General features: G+C 38.8%; 1 protein-coding gene across 2 annotated transcripts in view; it reads left to right on the top strand.

Annotated features, from left to right (window-relative positions):
• Positions 1 to 17,978, top strand: part of wash1 (WAS protein family homolog 1) — a 28,344-nt gene extending 10,366 nt beyond the window's left edge. For both annotated transcript variants that reach the window (XM_060839846.1, XM_060839847.1), the window contains exons 4-11: positions 2,989 to 3,135; positions 4,295 to 4,428; positions 10,258 to 10,393; positions 11,002 to 11,206; positions 11,711 to 11,866; positions 13,992 to 14,156; positions 15,101 to 15,169; positions 15,886 to 17,978. In XM_060839846.1, coding sequence (XP_060695829.1) covers positions 2,989 to 3,135; positions 4,295 to 4,428; positions 10,258 to 10,393; positions 11,002 to 11,206; positions 11,711 to 11,866; positions 13,992 to 14,156; positions 15,101 to 15,169; positions 15,886 to 16,052 — 1,179 coding nt within the window. In that variant the 3' untranslated portion in view covers positions 16,053 to 17,978. The remainder of the gene's footprint in view (positions 1 to 2,988; positions 3,136 to 4,294; positions 4,429 to 10,257; positions 10,394 to 11,001; positions 11,207 to 11,710; positions 11,867 to 13,991; positions 14,157 to 15,100; positions 15,170 to 15,885) is intronic.
• The last annotated feature ends 558 nt before the right edge of the window (positions 17,979 to 18,536 follow it).

Here is an 18,536-nt window from a genome sequence, read left to right on the forward strand (position 1 = left end):
CTAGTCTCATTTGCAAGCGTTTGGCATTTATCCTTCTAAACCCTTCCTACCCAGATGCCTTGGAAATGTTGTAATTGTATCAGACTCCACCACTTCCTCTGGCAACTCATTCCATACACGCACTGCTCATTGTGTGAAGAAATTGCCCCTTCGGTCCCTTTAAATCCTTTCTTATCTCTCCTTAAAATTATGCCCTCTAGTTTTGGATTCTCTATAGCTGAAATCCTCCAACCCCAGCAACGTCCTTGTAAATCACTTTTTGAACCCTTTCAAATTTCTTAACATCCTTCCTATTCGCAAGGAGACCAGAATTGCACACAGTGTTCCAAAAGTGAACTCAATGTCCTATATAGCTGCAACAGGACCTCCCAACTCCTAATCGATGCACTGACCAATAAAGGCAAGTATACCAAACACCTTCACTATCCTATGTACCTGTGACTCCACTTTCAAGAAACTATGAGCCTTCACTCCAAGGTCTCTTTGTTCAGCAACACTCCCCAAGACCTTACCATTTTGTGTATAAGTTCTGCCCTGATTTACTTTTCCAAAATGCCTTTGCAACATATAAATACTTATGGTCTCAGATATAAAGAGCAGATTATGTCTAGACTGCATTTATGTGAAGGTTTGGACAATGTGATTCTCCAAGGAAAGCACTTCAGCTGGAAAGGAGGTTGGATACACTTCACATTAAGGAATGTGAGACATATTTGGATCATTTAGTCCACACTTAGTCGCAACTGTGTTAAAGTGACTGCTAGCATGCAGCTTATGGAGAACACAGGTTAGAAAGAGAACAGTGGGACAGAATTCACGTGCTTACTAACTGAAGGTAGGCTAAAAATAGGAATAGTAGAATCCTGACCCTGGGAACTTGGAGCAGGAGGCTGCCCAAATGAAGGAAGTGGGGAAATGTAATATGGTAGTTGTAGATTTAACATTTGAGGAAAATGATAGCCACCTCCTAAAGAGAAGTGAGAAGCTTATTGTGTTTACCTTGTCTCGGGTGACCAACATATTAAAGTAACATCAAAGGATATTGGAGCAGGAAGGTACATTTGTTGTATTTATTGGGATCAAAACATAGGAAAGAGCAGGTAAGAGGTTCTGTTCAGAGTGTGGCAATTAGCACCTCTAGGTTGGTTTATAATCATTACTTGAGCCCGATTTAAAACGGTGTTTAAATAGATTAAGGAACATGCATTTGAGAGTGGTATGTCAAAATAGTCTCTCATTATATGGGACACTGGCACCAGTATTGGAACAGGAAAGAACTGTTCCCATCAGACAAGTGCCAACTGAAGCAGGCTTGGATCAGTGTCCTAGCAGAAAGGATGAAAACAGTGACCACGTGTAAACCATAACGGAGAGTAGAGTAATAGCTTGAGATTGTGTGGTGAGCCTGAAATCTGAATGTTGTGAAGTGATTAAATCTGCAAACAGGAGTAGGGTACATGAGAAAATATTGAGAACAAATGGACAGATTTGGGTTACTGCCTTAAATTAAAATGAAATCACATGAATAGAAGCATCAAATTGAATCAATTGCACATGCACATATAATTTTATGGGTAGAACATAGCAGTCATTGCTGAATGCTGAATCTCAAATGGTCAAAATTGGACGTTGACTATTCTAGTTGTAACAAATATAAAAATGAAAGGGAATGCAACAACGGGGAAGGAATATCCTTCATAATCATAGACTTGCATCTGTGTCAATAGAAGAAGTAGATAGGCAGCGGAGATTGCATTGGTAAAAGTAGAAAACCATTTAAAACTAGGAGTTGTGAATTGGCCCCTTTTTAAAAGTTTATCTGTAAAAACGTGACTAAGAGTAAAGTGAACCTATTACACACAGACAACTGAGATAATAACATTATAATTTAATGTAAGTTGACGTAACTATTTTGCATAAATGTTTGCAGTTGAGAAATATAGTGCTTTCTTTGGATTCTTTAGCATTGGATCAAGAATGGACTTTGCCAAATAACAAGCAAATTAAGAGTAATTAAGAAAAAGATTGCACTGAGGAGTAAAAAATTCCTCAGGCCTGAATACTTGCTTCCCAGAGTTTTAAAGTTAGCAGATGGGGGAAAAAAAATTGATATCCTCATGAAGATCTTCCAAAATTACTAGAATCTTTTAGTTAAGGATGAGGTCCCAGATATTTCCAGCTCATGGTACCACTGGATGAGTCAGATCCCAAAATTAAACCTGGCCTGAGATTTTCTTTTCTTTTGTTGTCTTGTTTAAACATATTCAAATGAAGCAGCAAGTATTCTTTAACAAAAATAAGTTTTTTTTTAAAGTAAGTTATATGCATATATGTAGAAAGATCTTGTCACAAGCATTAAAACAATGTTTCACCCTAATTCCCAATACATCCATTGCTGGAGACACAAATCCAAAACAATTATACTTCTGTTGCAATTTTTCATGTTCCTGCTTATCCGACTTCTTCCAGTCTCTCTCTTTCTCTCACTCTCGTTTGAAATATGAAGATGATTTTGATTCCTCAACTTGGATGGCGTGAACATTTCACTGCTCTAATGACCTTTACTACTTCAATGCTGTGATTTCTATCCCAAATCTTCTGATTTGGTAATTAATTATCATGACACACATGTGGCTGAGTTTCTCCAGCATTTTCTGTGAGACTTTTCAAACAGACTTCGTGGAGTCAAGCCTTGTCTTTTTTATATTAAAAAATTCTAATTCCGCAGTGAACTTTAAAAGAGGTCAAAGAAACCGATCCAGATAAATCCATAAAACTGGAAATATATTTCTTTTTTCACAATCCTTCAAAGCTGATATCCTTCAAGCATTATTAAATGGAAGCTATTTCTGTTGATTTGGAGAATCTAGGGCTCAGGGGTATCTGCTAAAAGTAAGAGAAATCATTCAAGAATGAATTTAGGAAACTCATTTACATGCAATGTATGATTGACCTGTTATTTGATTCCGTGATTCTCTTTCTGTGCAGGTTTTTTCCAGTGCAAAATACCCTGCGCCTGACAAACTTCAGGATTATGTTTCCATTTTCAGTGGGGTCGATGATGCTGCTTTACAGAAACGCCCACGCTATAAGATTCACAGCAAACTGAAACCACTGGATGAAAAGGCAGTGCAGGTATGCGACCATCATAGCCTTGCCATCAGCCCACAGGATTTTCCTTGTGAATTGTGACATTGAATTAAACACATTATAAGCAGCTGATTTTCTCCTTCAGTTTTGTTTTTGCCATGATTTTTGATCCTGTTGCAAGCTGTATAAATATCAAAAGCTGTTCAAATAGAAATGGCTAAGAAAAAATACTGAAATGCATTTTGGGTTAGCCCACTACAAATATCAATCTATTTGTGCAGTAGGGTATTTATTTACAATGCAAGGTGCATTGTTCAATTAGTTTTCTTGCCTATTCATGATACATTGTTCAATCAGCTCCGAGTTTTGTCCTTCACCTTCTTTGAAAATAGTGTTTGCGTTGGACTTTCCATCCCTTTCCCTGGAGACCACATTTTGCAGCAATGCACAGCCTGTTTGTATTGCTTCTGCTTTATATTTAAACTGAAAATTGTTCTGAAAACATAAGTATTCTATACATCTTGTTGAATAGAAAAGGTAGCAGGTGATCCACACATTCTTTACCTTGTGTAGAAAAGTAATCTGCAGAACACATTCTTCATTTCTGCTCCATCCAAGTCTTTATATTTTAACTTGGTCTCTGCGTGCCTATGTTATTTCCATCGTATAAATAATACTTCTAATTGAATATATCTATTTGCTTATATATTTCCTCTTCTACATTTCTTTGCCCCCCCCCCCCCAACCCCCTTTCTCTCAACACCTAATTATTTTATTTTTGATTATTGACATGGTCCCTGATGAATCACTAACTGTATTTTCAGATGTTTGTTTCAGTGCTATTATTACAGTCTTATGATATCCAATATCTAATCTTAGCTGGGATTTCAGTGAAGCTTTAATGTGTTAGAGTCAGGGAGGAGAAATCTGGCTAGATTCTGTTCCTGATCACTGTCTAGCGAACCTCCTTCATTTTGAAAGAACATGTGGACTGATGGTCTGGTATATGTCCTCTGTCACTCTGCTGAAATTCATTGGCAGGATTAACCATGGATACTGGGCAGATTGTTCATGTGATTCCTTCTTTGCATTCGGGATACATTTCTTGTAAAATATACATCTGGAGTTAAAGACATTTCTATGACAAACATTTCCTGGCTGAGATTTTCAAACTGAACCAGTTGAGATTTTTCTTTTCCTCCAGGAAAAGGCAAAGCATTATCCTGTATGTCTGAACACCAAGTCACGTGAGGAGAATGAGACAGAAGGATTGGGAAGCCTTCCCCGAAATATCACCTCTATCAGTTCTCTACTACTTTTCAACACCACTGAAAACCCGTAAGTATCATTAAGAGGAATGAATTTTGTATATTTTTCTTGTTTATGTCGAAGTTATATATAGACGTACCATTTGCCAGTGTGGTCTGTTTATGAAGTGAATGCAAGATGACGTTTACAGAAGATAATGAACTGTAACCTCATACCAACATTTGTAGAATTACATCTTGCAGTTTGTCTGGAAAAAGATGTTCTTGGTGTTTTCAGATTCTGTACGTGAATTATAAATATCATAGGTTTATATGTAATATCACTTTTTAATCCAAGGAGAAATATCTCAAACATGTATGCTTTAAATGAGGTAAGTAAATTTTAATTGAAAAGGACTCCAAAACTACTTTTACACTACCACACAGCATCATGAAAGAATGAAATATTTATCCTGTAAATTTGATTGAGAAGGCAGTTGGAAACATGGTTTTCATGATATGAACTTCTGAGTTAACTAACTGGAAAAATATGAAAATACTGTTAGCAAGTTAGATATTAGGGGATCATGACATTTTAAAAAGGAGGAAAATGTGGTCTGTTGTGCCTCCCATACTGTAGAATATTCAAAGCTAATCTTGGTCTTCAAATTAATTTTCCTGCTTACTCCCCATATTCCTTGATTCCCTAATAGATTAAATTTATGGTGGGCGGCACGGTGGCACAGTGGTTAGCACTGCTGCCTCTCAGTGCCAGAGACCCGGGTTCAATTCCCACCTCAGGTGACTGACTGACTGACTGTGTGGAGTTTGCACATTCTCTGCGTGGATTTCCTCCGGGTGCTCTGGTTTCCTCCCACAGTCCCCCCACAGTCCAAAGATGTGTAGGTCAGGTGAATTGGCCATGCTAAATTGCCCGTAGTAAATGTAGGGGTATGGGTGGGTTGCGCTTCGGCGGGTCGGTGTGGACTTGGGCCGAAGGGCCTGTTTCCACACTGTAAGTAATCTAATCTGAATATTAGATTAGATTACTTACAATGATGACAACATCCATAATGGTCAGGTACTGAATTTCAAAGACTTGCAACCCTTTAAGTGAAAAAGATCTCTTCTTTATTCGGTCGTGTTTTAGATGAGGTCATTTTCAAAACACTTTAACGAAGTAGCCCAGACATAACATTTTTCTTATTTTAAAGGCAGATGTAAAGTAGACATTCCAGGAGTGGGCAAACCACTCTGCTTAGAATCATAGAGATGTACAGCACGGAAACAGGCCTTTCAGTCCAACTCGTCCATGCTGACCAGATATCCCAACCCAATCTAGTCCCATCTGCCAGCACCTGCCCCGTATCCCTCCAAACCCATTCTTTTCATATACCCATCCATATGCCTTTTAAATGTTGCAGTTGTACTAGCCTCCACCACTTCCTCTGGTAGGTAATTCTGTGCAGTTACTGGGCGTGAAAAAGTTGCCCCTTTCTTTCTCCTCCTAACCTAAACCTATGCCCTCTAGTTCTGGATTCCCCCACTGCAGGGAAGGGACTTTGTCTATTTATCCTATCCATACCCCTCACGATTTTATAAATCTCTATAAAGTCACCCCTCTGCCTCCGACGCTCCAGGGTAAACAGTCACAGTCTATTCAACCTCTCCCAGTAGCTCTCATCCTCTAACCCTGGCAACATCCTTGTAAATCTTTTCTGAACCCTTTCAAGTTTCACAACATCCTTCCAATAGGAAGGAGACTTGAATTGCATGCAATATTCCAATAGTGGCCTAACCAATGTCCTGTGCAGCTGCAAGATGACCTCCAACTCCTGTACTCAATGCCTTGGCCAATAAAGGAAAACATAGAATGCCTTCTTGACTATCCTATCTACCTGCGACTCAACTTTCAATGAGCTATGAACCTGCACTCCAAAGTCTCTCTGTTCAGAAACCCTCTTTAGAGCCTTGCCATTAGCAAATCCTGCTAAGATTTGCTTTCCCAAAATGCAGCACCTTGCATTTATCTAAATTAAACTCCATCTGCCACTTCTCAGCCCATTGCCCCATCTGATCAAGATCCCACTAATCTGAGGTAACTTTCTTTGCTGTCCACTACGCCTCCAATTTTGGTGTCATCTGCAAACTAACTAACTAACTATACCTCTTATGCTCACATCCAAATCATTTATATAAATGACGAAAAATAGAGGACCCAGCACCGATTCTTGTGGCACTCCGGTCACACGCCTCCAGTCTGAAAAACAACCCTCCTTAACCCCCTCTGTCTTCTATCTTTTGAGTATTCAAATGGCTAATTCTCCCTATATTCCAGAAGGTTTAACCTTGTTAACCAGTCTCCTATGGGGGATCCTGGTCGAACACCTTACTGGAGTCCATATAGATCACATCCAAAGAGCAGGAGAATCGACCTTTCGGGCATGAGCCCTTCTTCGGGTCACTTTCCTCATTCCTGAAGAAGGGCTCATGCCCGAAACATTGATTCTCCTGCTCTTTGGATGCTGCCTGACCTGCTGCACTTTTCCAGCAACACATTTTCAGCTCTGATCTCCAGCATCTGCAGTCCTCAATTTCTCCTCTATATAGATCACGACCACCGCTCTACCCTCCTCAATCCTCTTTGTTACTTCAAAAAAACTTTGAGAGACTTGGTTTCCCATGCACAATGCCATGCTGATTATCCCGAATCAGTCCTTGCCTTTCTAAATACATGGGCAATCTGTCGCCAGGATTCTCTCCAGCAACTTGCCCACCACCGACATAAGGCTCACTAGTCTATAGTTTCCTAGATCTATCTTAAATATTGGCGCCAACCTCCAGGCTTCCGGCACCTCACCTGTGCAAATATCTCAGGAAGGGGTCCAGCAATCACTTCTCTAGCTTCCCACCGAAGTCTAGGATACACCTGATCAGGTCCTGGGGAATTATCCACTTTTATGCATTTCAAGACGTCCAGCACTTCCTCCTCTGTAATATGGACATTTTTCAAGATGTCACCATCTGTTTCTCTACATTCTAGATCTCCCATGTCCTTTTCCACAATAAACACAGATGCAAAATACTCGCCTAGTATTTCCCCCATCTCCTGCAACTCCACACAAAGGCCACCTTGCTGATCTTTGAGGGGCCCTGTTCTCTTCCTAGTTACCCTTTTGTCCTTAATATATTTGTAAAAACCCTTTGGATTCTCCTTAATTCTATTTGCCAAAGCTATCTTAAGTCCCCTTTTTGGCTGCCTGATTTCCCTCTTAAGTATACACCCACTTCTTTTACTCTTCTAAAGATTCACACAATCTATCCTGTCTATATCTGAAAAATTCTCCCTTTTTCTTAATCAAACCCTCAATTTCTCTAGACATCCAAAATTCTTTATACTTACCAGCCTTTCCTTTCACCCTGACAGGAATATACTGTCACTAGACTCTTGTTATCTCACTTCTGAAGCCTTCCCATTTTCCAGCCCCCTTTACCTGTGGACATCTGACCCCGATCAGCTTTTGAAAGTTCCTGCCTAATACTGTCAAAATTAGCCTTTCTCCAATTTAGAACTTCAACCGTTAAATCTGGTCTATCCTTTTCCATTAGTATTTTAAAACTAATAGAATTATGGTCGTTGGCCCCAAAGTGCTCCCCCACTGACACCTCAGTAACCTGCCCTGCCTTATTTCCCAAGAGTAGGTCAAGTTTTGCACCTTCTCTAGTAGGTACATCCACATACTGAATGAGAGCATTTTTCTTGTGCACACTAACAGATCCGTCTAAACTCTTAACACTACGGCAGTCCCATTCTATGTTTGGAAAGTTAAAATCCCCTACCATAACCACCCTATTATTCTTTTAGATAATGGAGAACTCCTTACAAATTTTTTTTCTCAATTTCCCTCTGACTATTAGGGGCCTATAATACAATCCCTGTAAGGTGATCATCCCTTTCTTATTTCTCAGTTCCACCCAAATAACTTCCCTGGATATATTTCCAGGAATATCCTCCCTCGATACAGCTGTAATGCTATCCCTTATCAAAACTGCCACTCCCTGTCCTCTCTTGCCTCCCTTTCTGTCCTTCCTGTAGCATTCGTATCCTGGTACATTAAACTGCCAGTCTTGTCCATCCCTGAGCCACGTTTCTGTAATTGCTATGAAATCCCACTCACATGTTCCTAACCATGCCCTGAGTTCATCTGCCGTCCCTGTTAAGCCTCTTGCACTGAAATAAATACTATTTAATTTAACAGTCCCTTCTTGTTCTCTGCTTTGTCCCTGCCTGCCCTGACTGTTTGACTTGTTTCTTTTCTCAACTGTACAAGCTTCTGGTCTCTTTCCTCACTATCTCCCTGGGTCCCACTCCCCCACCTTTAAATTCTGCCAAGCAACTCTAGCAAATTTCCTTGCCACAATATTGGTCCTTGAAGCAAAACCAATTTTCTTTACACAGTATGGTTGAAACAGTAACAAAAAATAGAATTTAGAATACCTTACAATTTGGAAATCCAACCAACTTGAAATCACAGCTTAACGAAGGAGCTGTTCCAATATCCACAACATCCCAAAAACACACCCCTTGGCAAATGGTAAATTCAAACTCTGGTTCTTACAGACAGGAGAGATTGCAGAGAGGAGTCTGGCAAGAAACATCTGTTGAAGCGTGGACCCTTTTTTTTCACAGTAGCAACTTACTGCTACCAGCAGTTCCTGGCTGCCTGTAAATCAAACTAAAGTAGAAAAAAAACCTGAACTGGGAGAACTGGCCACTCCCCTGCCATTGTTTAAAGTAGCCACTTCCGGTTATATTGGCACCTCTGCCTTTTAGATGTCTCTTGGGGGGGAATAAAAGGACAAAATAACCTTGTTAAAGGAGCAGCATCGTCACAGCCCAAACTGTTAAATCATGCTTGTATTTTAGCTTGCCTACCTAGTGAAATCAATCTCTTCATATCAGCTCCTTTACAGTATTGAATGCCTCAATAAAATCTTTTTTTTTGAAACACCAAAGAATATTGACCTAGTTTATTCACCTTGTTGTCATAACTGACAAACTTGTCATCCTCCGAATCAATATAGTGATCCTTTACTATTTTGTATCTCGTCAAATATATCATGAAATGTGGACACCGAAATTTACTCAGTACTTTAGCTGGGTCTCACAAAAACCATACAATTGTAGCAGCATTTATTTATTCCTGAACCTGTCACCTTTTCAGTGAAGGCCAATATACCATTTTCTAATTGTTTGCTTTAATGGCATGCTAACCTTTTATGTTCCTGCTGGGTCCCTTGCACAGTCAAGTCTCTGTGACATTAACATTTACAAGTTTCACGTCCTTTTTAAAAGAATTGTTTTTCAATTCTTGGGAATAATCTCATATTTTACTCCATCTGCCAACTTTTTGCCCACTTGCTTGATCAATCCTTTAAAATGTCTTTGTTTTCTAATTGCACTCCCACTTGGCTTTCTGTTATCACCAAACTTAGATACATTTCTCTCTGTTCAACTAAATCCTTAATATTAGTTGGATGATTACATGATCCTTATGGTGCTCTTCTCATACAACCTGTCAACTTGAAAATGTTTGATTATATGTCTATTCTTTGCTTCTGATTGGTTAACATATCATCTATCCGAGTTAATTTATTATCTCTAATTCCATGAGCACTTGGATTTTAAATTTGTGTAGCTTGTTGTCAGATGCATTTGTGAAATATCAGGATAGAGTAAGTGTTCAAAAAGATACTGAGACAGGGACAGGCCCATGTTCCCTTTTTAGGGTGAAGTGCAGGAGCAACAAGCCCAAACAACCCTGTATGTCTAAAAATATTCAGGACTGGATTTTTAAAAAAAAGGAAAAGAGGGAGATCTAACATTTTCAAAGAACAATGTTTAACCTTTTCCCCACAGCTATAAGAAGTATGTTCTATTGGATCCATTAGCTGGAGCAGTGACACAAACTCACCCTGCTCTGGAGACTGAAAAAGATGAGAAACCATTTGATGCACCACTTTCTATCACCAAGAGGGAGCAACTTGAACGACAGGTAATTTAGAGAATGGCATAGCTGAAGTCTGCGAAGGCCATGTTCCATCAATGATACGACATCGTTTTTTTTTAAAAAATGCATATATAAAATGCTAATACTGAAGTGTGATGGTGCCAGATTTCTATAATTTATAAGTGCATTTAATATCGCATTTAGATTAAGTTTTGGAAAGCACTGGTGTGTGCATGGGTGTGATGAAGGCAGATTCAAATAAAGCATTCAAAAGGAAATAGATAGTTAACTGATTAATGAAAAATGGGCATTTCTGGAGAGGCCAAATACAATCCATTCTCAAGAGAAATCACAGACACTTTGTTATTGGGTTAAACTAAAGTTCAATCACTAATACGTTTTGGAACTTGAGCCAAGTCAGTTTGCCTCCCTTGTTGAGTTTTGACGTGTCAAACATTGGTTGAATCAATCTGAAAGAAAATGCAATTAGTGCGGTTATGATCTGCTATAAAAGCTAATGAGAATCAAGTGGTGCGTTTTGTTATCAAATTCACTGTAGGCTGACTCAACTAAAGAGAAGATATTTGCAATAGCTGTTTATTTTGAGCTGTTTTGTATAGTCATATGAACATTGCCATCTTTTGGTTTTTCAGACAACTGAAAATTATTTCTATGTGCCAGACCTGGGACAGGTGCCAGAGATTGATGTCCCATCCTATCTACCAGATCTACCTGGCATTGCTGATGACCTCATGTATAGTGCGGATCTGGGTCCGGGTATCGCACCCTCTGCACCAGGAAGTAATATGCCTGAACTGCCCAGTTTCAACACAGAACCTGCTTATGCAAATGGACCAGGTACTGTAAGACAATGTACAAATTATTTGGCGGTTTGTAGAAGTAGCCATTGAGTTCTGCACCCTCCTCCTCATTCTCTTGCAACTGTTTCCACCCTTGTCTCATCACGCCACCATCTGCACCCTGCTGTTCTCTTCCCCCAACTCCTCCACCTTTCCTGCCATGCTCTGTACATGTGGGCTACACTGGTTTAATATGCAATGAAACCGCTTTAAAGCATGGGGTTTTGTGGAGAGGGAAGATGAGAGCCAGGGAAGGTATGCTTGATGTTACCAAATGTAACTTGTTTAATGTAGGCCTACATTAAACAAGGGTTTGGCCAACATTAATGTCACCTCTTTAGTCACCAAACATTTGGAAGTAGTTTTATGTCATAATGTATCTCCATTGGGACAATAATTTGTCAGTTGCAGACAAGTAGTCATCGTTTCATCAAGCATTTATTTCAGTAGTTATTCTGGAAATTCCACAAAGTCTTAACTTTGCTGTTCATGTGTTTTTCAGATCAACAGAATACAAATTTACCACTGCCGCCTGTTGGACTTAGTACTCCAGAACTGCTGACACCAGTTAGTGCTCCTCCTCCTCCACCCCCACCACCACCACCACCTCCACCTCCACCATCTCTGCAAACTGATGTTGCTAATAGTCAACCACCAGGTTTGTTTGTTCATTAATGTATCTCCTCCATCATATGTTCTGAATTTTGTGTTAGTCACAATGGACTCTTAACTTTGTGCACAGAAACTATAAGTTTCTAGTCCATGATTACGTATCATCAGAACAGTTTATCTGTGCAAATGATTTCTGACCTGTTGAATATTTCAACTTTTTTTGTTTTTGTCAGGTATCCAGCATTTGCACGTTTTTGCTTTTGCATAAATTTGATTCATTAGTCTCTCATGACAAGGAACGCTTGGAATAATTAAACATCAACTGCACTAGTGCACAGCTAGTGGTATTTTCCTATAGATCTCTTCTACCATCAGCAGGATTGTCCCGGGACTGCAGGTCGTTGCTGGGGTAGGATGAGGGGTTTGTGGTCACATGTACAACTCTAAATATATTCTGAGCTGCTGTGACCTCTTTTTAAAATGCCCTTAATCTCACGAATGTAAAGGGGCAGTAACATTTCTGACAAAATTGCTTTTCTAAGGTATTGCCCAACCACTTCCACAAGTTGTATTTTTAACAAAACTTTTTAGATGGAATGTCTGGCTTTTATTAAAATGATTCTTCCCTGATATAGGAATTCCGTTTAAGGTTCAGATTAAGTGGGCAAAAACTTGGCAAATGGAATTCTAATATGGGAAAATATTAGGTCATGCACTTTGGCAGGAAGAATAACAACTAAATATTATTTAAGTAAGTAGAGAGAAACTGCAGGAAGTGACAACACAGGAAGTTGAAGATCTTAGTGCATGAATCACGAAAAGCTATCGTCCTAGTTCAGTAGGTAATGGGAAGGCACATGGATTGTTGGCATTTACTTCAAAAGAAATGGAGCATAAAAACAAATCTTGCTAAAACTTTACACAGCACTGATAAAACCATGCCTAGAAAACTTAATAGTTATAGTCCTTATATCAAAGGAAAAAGGTATACTGGCATTGGAGGTAGTTCAAAGAATGTTCACTAGGTTGATTCCAGGTATGGAGGGATTTTCTGATGAGGCATTGTTGTATAGGTTGGACATGTACTCATTGGTGTGAAAAGAATGAGAATGACCTCATTGAAACACATAAAAGCCTTAAGTGGTTTGAAAGGGGTAAATGTGGAAATGTTTCCCCATCTGGGAGATTATAAGGTCAAAGGACATAACCTCAGAGTAAGCAGGTTATGTATTTAAGACAAATGAGGAATTCTTTTGAGGATAATGGAATCTGTGGAATTCCTTACTGCAGAAGGCTGTCGAGGCTAGGTGATGGAGAATATTCAAGACTGAGTTGGATTTTTAATCAGTAAGGGAATTGAGAGGTGTGAGGTAAAGGCAGGAAAAACAGGAAATAGACAGAAAATTAAAAATCTGGTCATGACTAATTTCCCTTTCCAAGGGTGTGGCATTCCCGCCTTCTGGAAAGCAACCGAATGGCTTGCTCCACCTTTTTCAGAGGGCATTTTAAAAATCGGCAACATTTCTGTGGATCTGGAGTCACATACAAACCAAAATTACCTTCCTAAAGGACAATGGTGAATTGCATAGACCTTTTATGACAATCTGGTTTAGTGGGCAACATTACTTTTATTTATTTAATCTCAGATTTTATTTGTCATTGCATTTAAAAATCCCAACTGCTGTTGTGGGATTTGAACTTGTCTATTGTTGCATAATAGCTTCTGCTGCCATAGTCCTAGAATGTGTTGATTATGAAATCATTAGCTATATGGGTGATTTCAAAAAATAGTTATTGATTGGATGTGAAATGCTTTGTGATACCATTGAGACATGGGTAGCAAAATACAACTGCAACCAGGATGTAAGACTAACATGGTTTTTATGGTTACTTATTTGAAGAGGAAACATTTGCAGACGTACAGGACAAAGGGAGGATTGTACCAACAGGTTCATGGCTCTTGCAGAGACACAAAGACAAGATGAATCAAAAGGTTTCATCCTGTTCTGTAACCATTCTGTGATTGTGTCTGCCGTGTTTCCTTCCATGGAAGACTGTGTTTTTGTTCTCTGCAAAGTTCAATTATACTCATAAAATTTCTCTTTGAAATGAATGGAACTCTAATTGTGAAAAACTTTAATTGACATCTACTTTCACAAATTGTCCCTCAGAAGGTGGCTGTGTTCATGGAGCACCACAAGAAGTTGTGAAACCCTCAAATGGAAGAGCCAGTCTGCTGGAATCAATCCGTCGGGCTGGAGGAATCGGGAAAGCTAAACTGCGGAATGCGAAGACCATTAAAATGGAAAAGAAGAAACAGAAAGAACAGGAACAAGGTATTCTCTATTTAATGTCCCTTCTTTGTTTCAGAAGGTATATAAAACTGTTTTACATTTAAATGCTGTTATGAAGTTATTGAAGGGGTTGAGTGGTGATATTGATTTTTCACTTTCCCAGATACTGGGTTACAATGAAATCCTTTGTGTAATCTTTACCTGAATTATCTACCTGCGAAAGAGGCAGCTTTTAACCCTTGAGATTCAAGAACACTAAGTTGATGAAAATCCACACTGTCAATAGAAAAAAAAGTAAGCCATTTGGTCCATCAAGCTTCTGCACTGTTGTGATTGTGGTTGATCCTGAATCTCAACACCATACTCCCACTCTCTTCCCCTCCTTCTAGAACCCCACTCCTCCATTATCATCCCCACCACTCCCCCATCCAGTCGGTGCAGTTGTATCAGAATTTATACTCTTCATTGGATCTCTTATCATTCATTTTAACACGACAAAGAGCAGTCCACTCAACCCAATCTCTCCTTGTAAGTAATCCTCACATTCCAGGATTCAGTCTGGTGAACCTTCACTGCACTCATTCTATGATAAGTTTATATTTCAGTTTGAGAAATGGTTTTATCCAAGCGCAGGTAAAATATCTTGCCAGATGTGTGTGCAATTATGATGAAAGTCATTGACCTGAAACATTTATCCATACTGACTTATTTACTCTATGTATTTCCATGTTTTTGTATTCTTATCGCACGTTTGGAGCTTCCTATTACCACAAATGGCAATGATTGTAAATTCTCAGTTGTTTCAAATCAAAATAGCAGAATTAGTTGACTTTTTTGTGTTTTTTAAATTTTCTTTGCTTATACTGTCAGTTTGTTAATTGGAGGATAAATAGAAATTTACATGTGTAATGTATTCTCTCTCTTGATGTGACTAAACAGTGGAAGAAGTAGAAGCCTTATTGATCTTGACCTGTATTGTGTTCCAGGTGGAACAATGAAAGGTGGTGGGGATCTGATGTCTGATCTCTTCAACAAGCTCGCAATGAGGAGAAAAGGTACAAATACAGTGCTGACACATGCAGTTATTGTATGGTCTACATTATCTAAAGATTGCACTTCTTGATATTTTTTGTTTCTTGAACTTTGTGCCTCTTGAACGAAAGATTAAGGTAACTTTCACTTTCACTTTGTCCTAATCAGGTATAGTAGTCTTCATTATACTCAGATTTCCAGAGTGGCTGTTCTTGTCAGACCAAATTTTTTTTTTACCAACCTATTTCCTGGTTTATTAACCAACTTGTGTGTCGGGGGATGCAAAGTTGGAGGAAAATTTTATCAGGCTGGGCCTGTTTCTAATGGAGTTTAGAAAGACGGGAGATAATATTATTGAGACTCTTAATTCTGAGAGGATTTTCTGGGCAGATTATGAAAGGATGTTCTCCCTTTTTATGGGAGAGACTGGAACTGGGTGGTACTGTTTATGAATAAGATCAATGAGGTGAACTTTTTCCTACAAGGCTTGTGGACCCTAAAACTTTGAAACTTGGGAAGTGTTCCCAGAGACTGGTGAGGCAGAGATTCTTGGCTAACTGGGGAATCAATGGATATTGGGTAGGCAGCAATATGCAGAGTTGAGTCCACAATCAGATCAGTTATGGTCTTGGTCTACTCCTGTTCCTAATTCACACATTCCTTTGCTATTATATTTTCTGATGCCTGTTATCATTCTGTATATCTGACTAGAATTACAAGTTGTTCATCTGATTCACAGGTATTTCTGGTAAAGGTCCTCAACAAGGTGAAGGAGGCAGTGGTGGAGCAGTTGCTGGTAGTGATCCTGTACCAGGTGGAGCTTTTGCCAGAATGTCTGATGCCATTCCACCCCTCCCACCTCCACAACAGCAAACTACTGAAGATGAGGACGAATGGGATGCGTGAAATTTGCTTGATTGTCGAAGCTGTCTGTGTTAGGTGTCTGGTCCCTGTGAAACATTGAAGTTTTCATTTAGTTGTGTTAAGTTTCTGTCAATTCAGCTCGAGCTGAGAAATCTAGCTAATATGGCTAGCCAAAGACCTTAGCAATTAAGCAGTAGAATTTCCTTCATAACATTATTTCATATTCTTTCAATGAAACAGAAACACCAATATTAATTAGGCAAGAGTGTACTGATGCTGTAAACTGAACAGCAATGCAAAATCCCCAAATAAAATCACTATTATTGGCTATTGTTTTATGCAAATATGTTCTAATATTTAATATTTTAATAATCCAATTTAAAAGAAGAGAAATGTATAGCTTTGGTATGACCATATATTTTTGTTTGGCCGGTTTGTTTCCGGGTTGTCTCTAGCGTTGTTTATCCACATAATCAGGTGACAGTGGCCCACATTTCCTTGAATGAGCGGCATGTTTTACAAAAATAAAACAACTGCAGATGCTGGAGATCTGAAACAAAAACAAATTGTTGAAACGTTAACTCTTTCTCCCTGCAGACGCTGCCAGGCCTGCTGAGTTTCTTCAAGTCCAATAACTCTTCTTCAGAATTCGGTTCATCAGTTCTGATGTGTTGCCAGACTGTTAAGTGTTTTCTCCTCACAGATTTTGCCAGATCTGCTGACTTTCTCCAATTTGTTTATGTATGTTTCACTACTCAGATGCTATAGTCTACTGCATTCCTTGAGGGGCTATTAATTATTATCCAGAATCAGTAATGTTTAGAGTTTAGCAAAATGATGAAACAGTGTATATAATTCAAGTTCAAATTAACAATAACTGAAGCTTAGTAATATCTGTAGAACACTTGTACAGTTATAGCAGACCAGTGAAGTTTAATCTTATTGAATAGAAGAGAAAAATTGAAATATGAATGGCTGTTACAGTTGTCTGGTAATACAATTAATTTGCATAACAATTCTCTGCTTAAAAGTTTAAAGTGTGACATTGGAGTATCCCTGGTGCATAAGTCATGTTGAATTGGAATGAAGAGCATGTTAGGAAAAATCCAATCTATTGTCTAAATGAATTGTTTAATATAGGAGCAAAATCAATATAGAATTATCAAATTTGCATTTTATGTATAGCCAAAATGTTTCCTTTGCAATTTTTTTGTACCAACAGATTATTTGCAAATTGGCCATGTGCAGTGAAGGTTGTTTGCTGTATATTACCAGATTGTGTACAATGAGGAAAATCTATTTCAATGCAAACATTCCTGGAAACATTGAAGATTTTAGAGAACAGTTTGGCTCCAACCATATGTCATTGCACATGAGAAAATTTCCATTGTAGCACTTGCATTGAAACTATTTGATAACCTACATCAGTCTAAAACCAAAATTACTTCAACTTTTGGAGACAGCCCTGCTGATGAAAAATCCTTAAATACATTTTAACACAGCTCATCACATTGGAATGTATCCAATCTACCTGTTAAGAGCTTCCACTGGATGTTGGGAAAGGCCACAGGAGTCATGAAAGTAACATCATGCCCAATCTACATTGCGGTGGCTTCATTGCACAAGTATTAAATCAGTTGCACTTTACTATTTAACAGGAAGCTGATCAAAGTGACTGTGGGGAAAAGCTAATATCTTGTCCTAAACTGTGTAGATTATTTGTGAATCAAAATAAATGCATTCACTAGTTCCTATGTTGAGTGGAGTTTTACCTTTAACTACTATTGTAACTTAGGACAGATGTCATAGGACAAACATTTTTTAAATTTGCTTTCACACTCCCTATCCTACAGATTCCCTGGCATGGCAGGGAGTCACGAACTATGCGATCTGCCTGTTTTGCTTGCAAGACAAAGCTTTTCACTGTGCCTCGGTACACGTGATAATAAATTCAATTCAATGGCATTAGACTTTGTGCTGTTTCATGTGCCTATTTGCTGCTTCTCCAGTTCATACATATGCTCTCTCTGATTTGTTGCTGATAGATTCACTGGTGAGATGTGGCATCTGATTAGCAGAGCAGTTCCCCTCAAGGTCCTGTAGTCATGTATTTGATACAGCAGTATGTGGGCCACAGATCTTCCCAGTTAGCAGCATTACGGCCTTCAGGCCACCTGCTAGGCAAGTTGGAGTTACCTAGAAACATCCAAACCAGTTCATGTGAAATATATAGCATTACTCTGCAGCCATGTTAAAATGCCAATGAAATTCACACTCCAATATTACTTGTCATTGTGTAATCTTGGTTTGTTCAGACATACTACTTGCTTAGTAGTAAAGCTGGAATTTTTCTTAAACAGGAGTTACTGAAATTGTATCTTCACAGGTAGCTTACTAAGTCTAAGGTGCTATGATCATAGAAATAGGAGTGGATGGACCCTTATGCAATTTGAACCTGTTTTATATTCAGTCAAGTCATAGTTGATCAGTCCCTCAACACCATTGATCTGAAGGTCAGGCAGCATT

The sequence above is a fragment of the Hemiscyllium ocellatum genome, chromosome 19, assembly GCF_020745735.1.
Source record: "Hemiscyllium ocellatum isolate sHemOce1 chromosome 19, sHemOce1.pat.X.cur, whole genome shotgun sequence".
NCBI lineage: Eukaryota > Metazoa > Chordata > Chondrichthyes > Orectolobiformes > Hemiscylliidae > Hemiscyllium > Hemiscyllium ocellatum.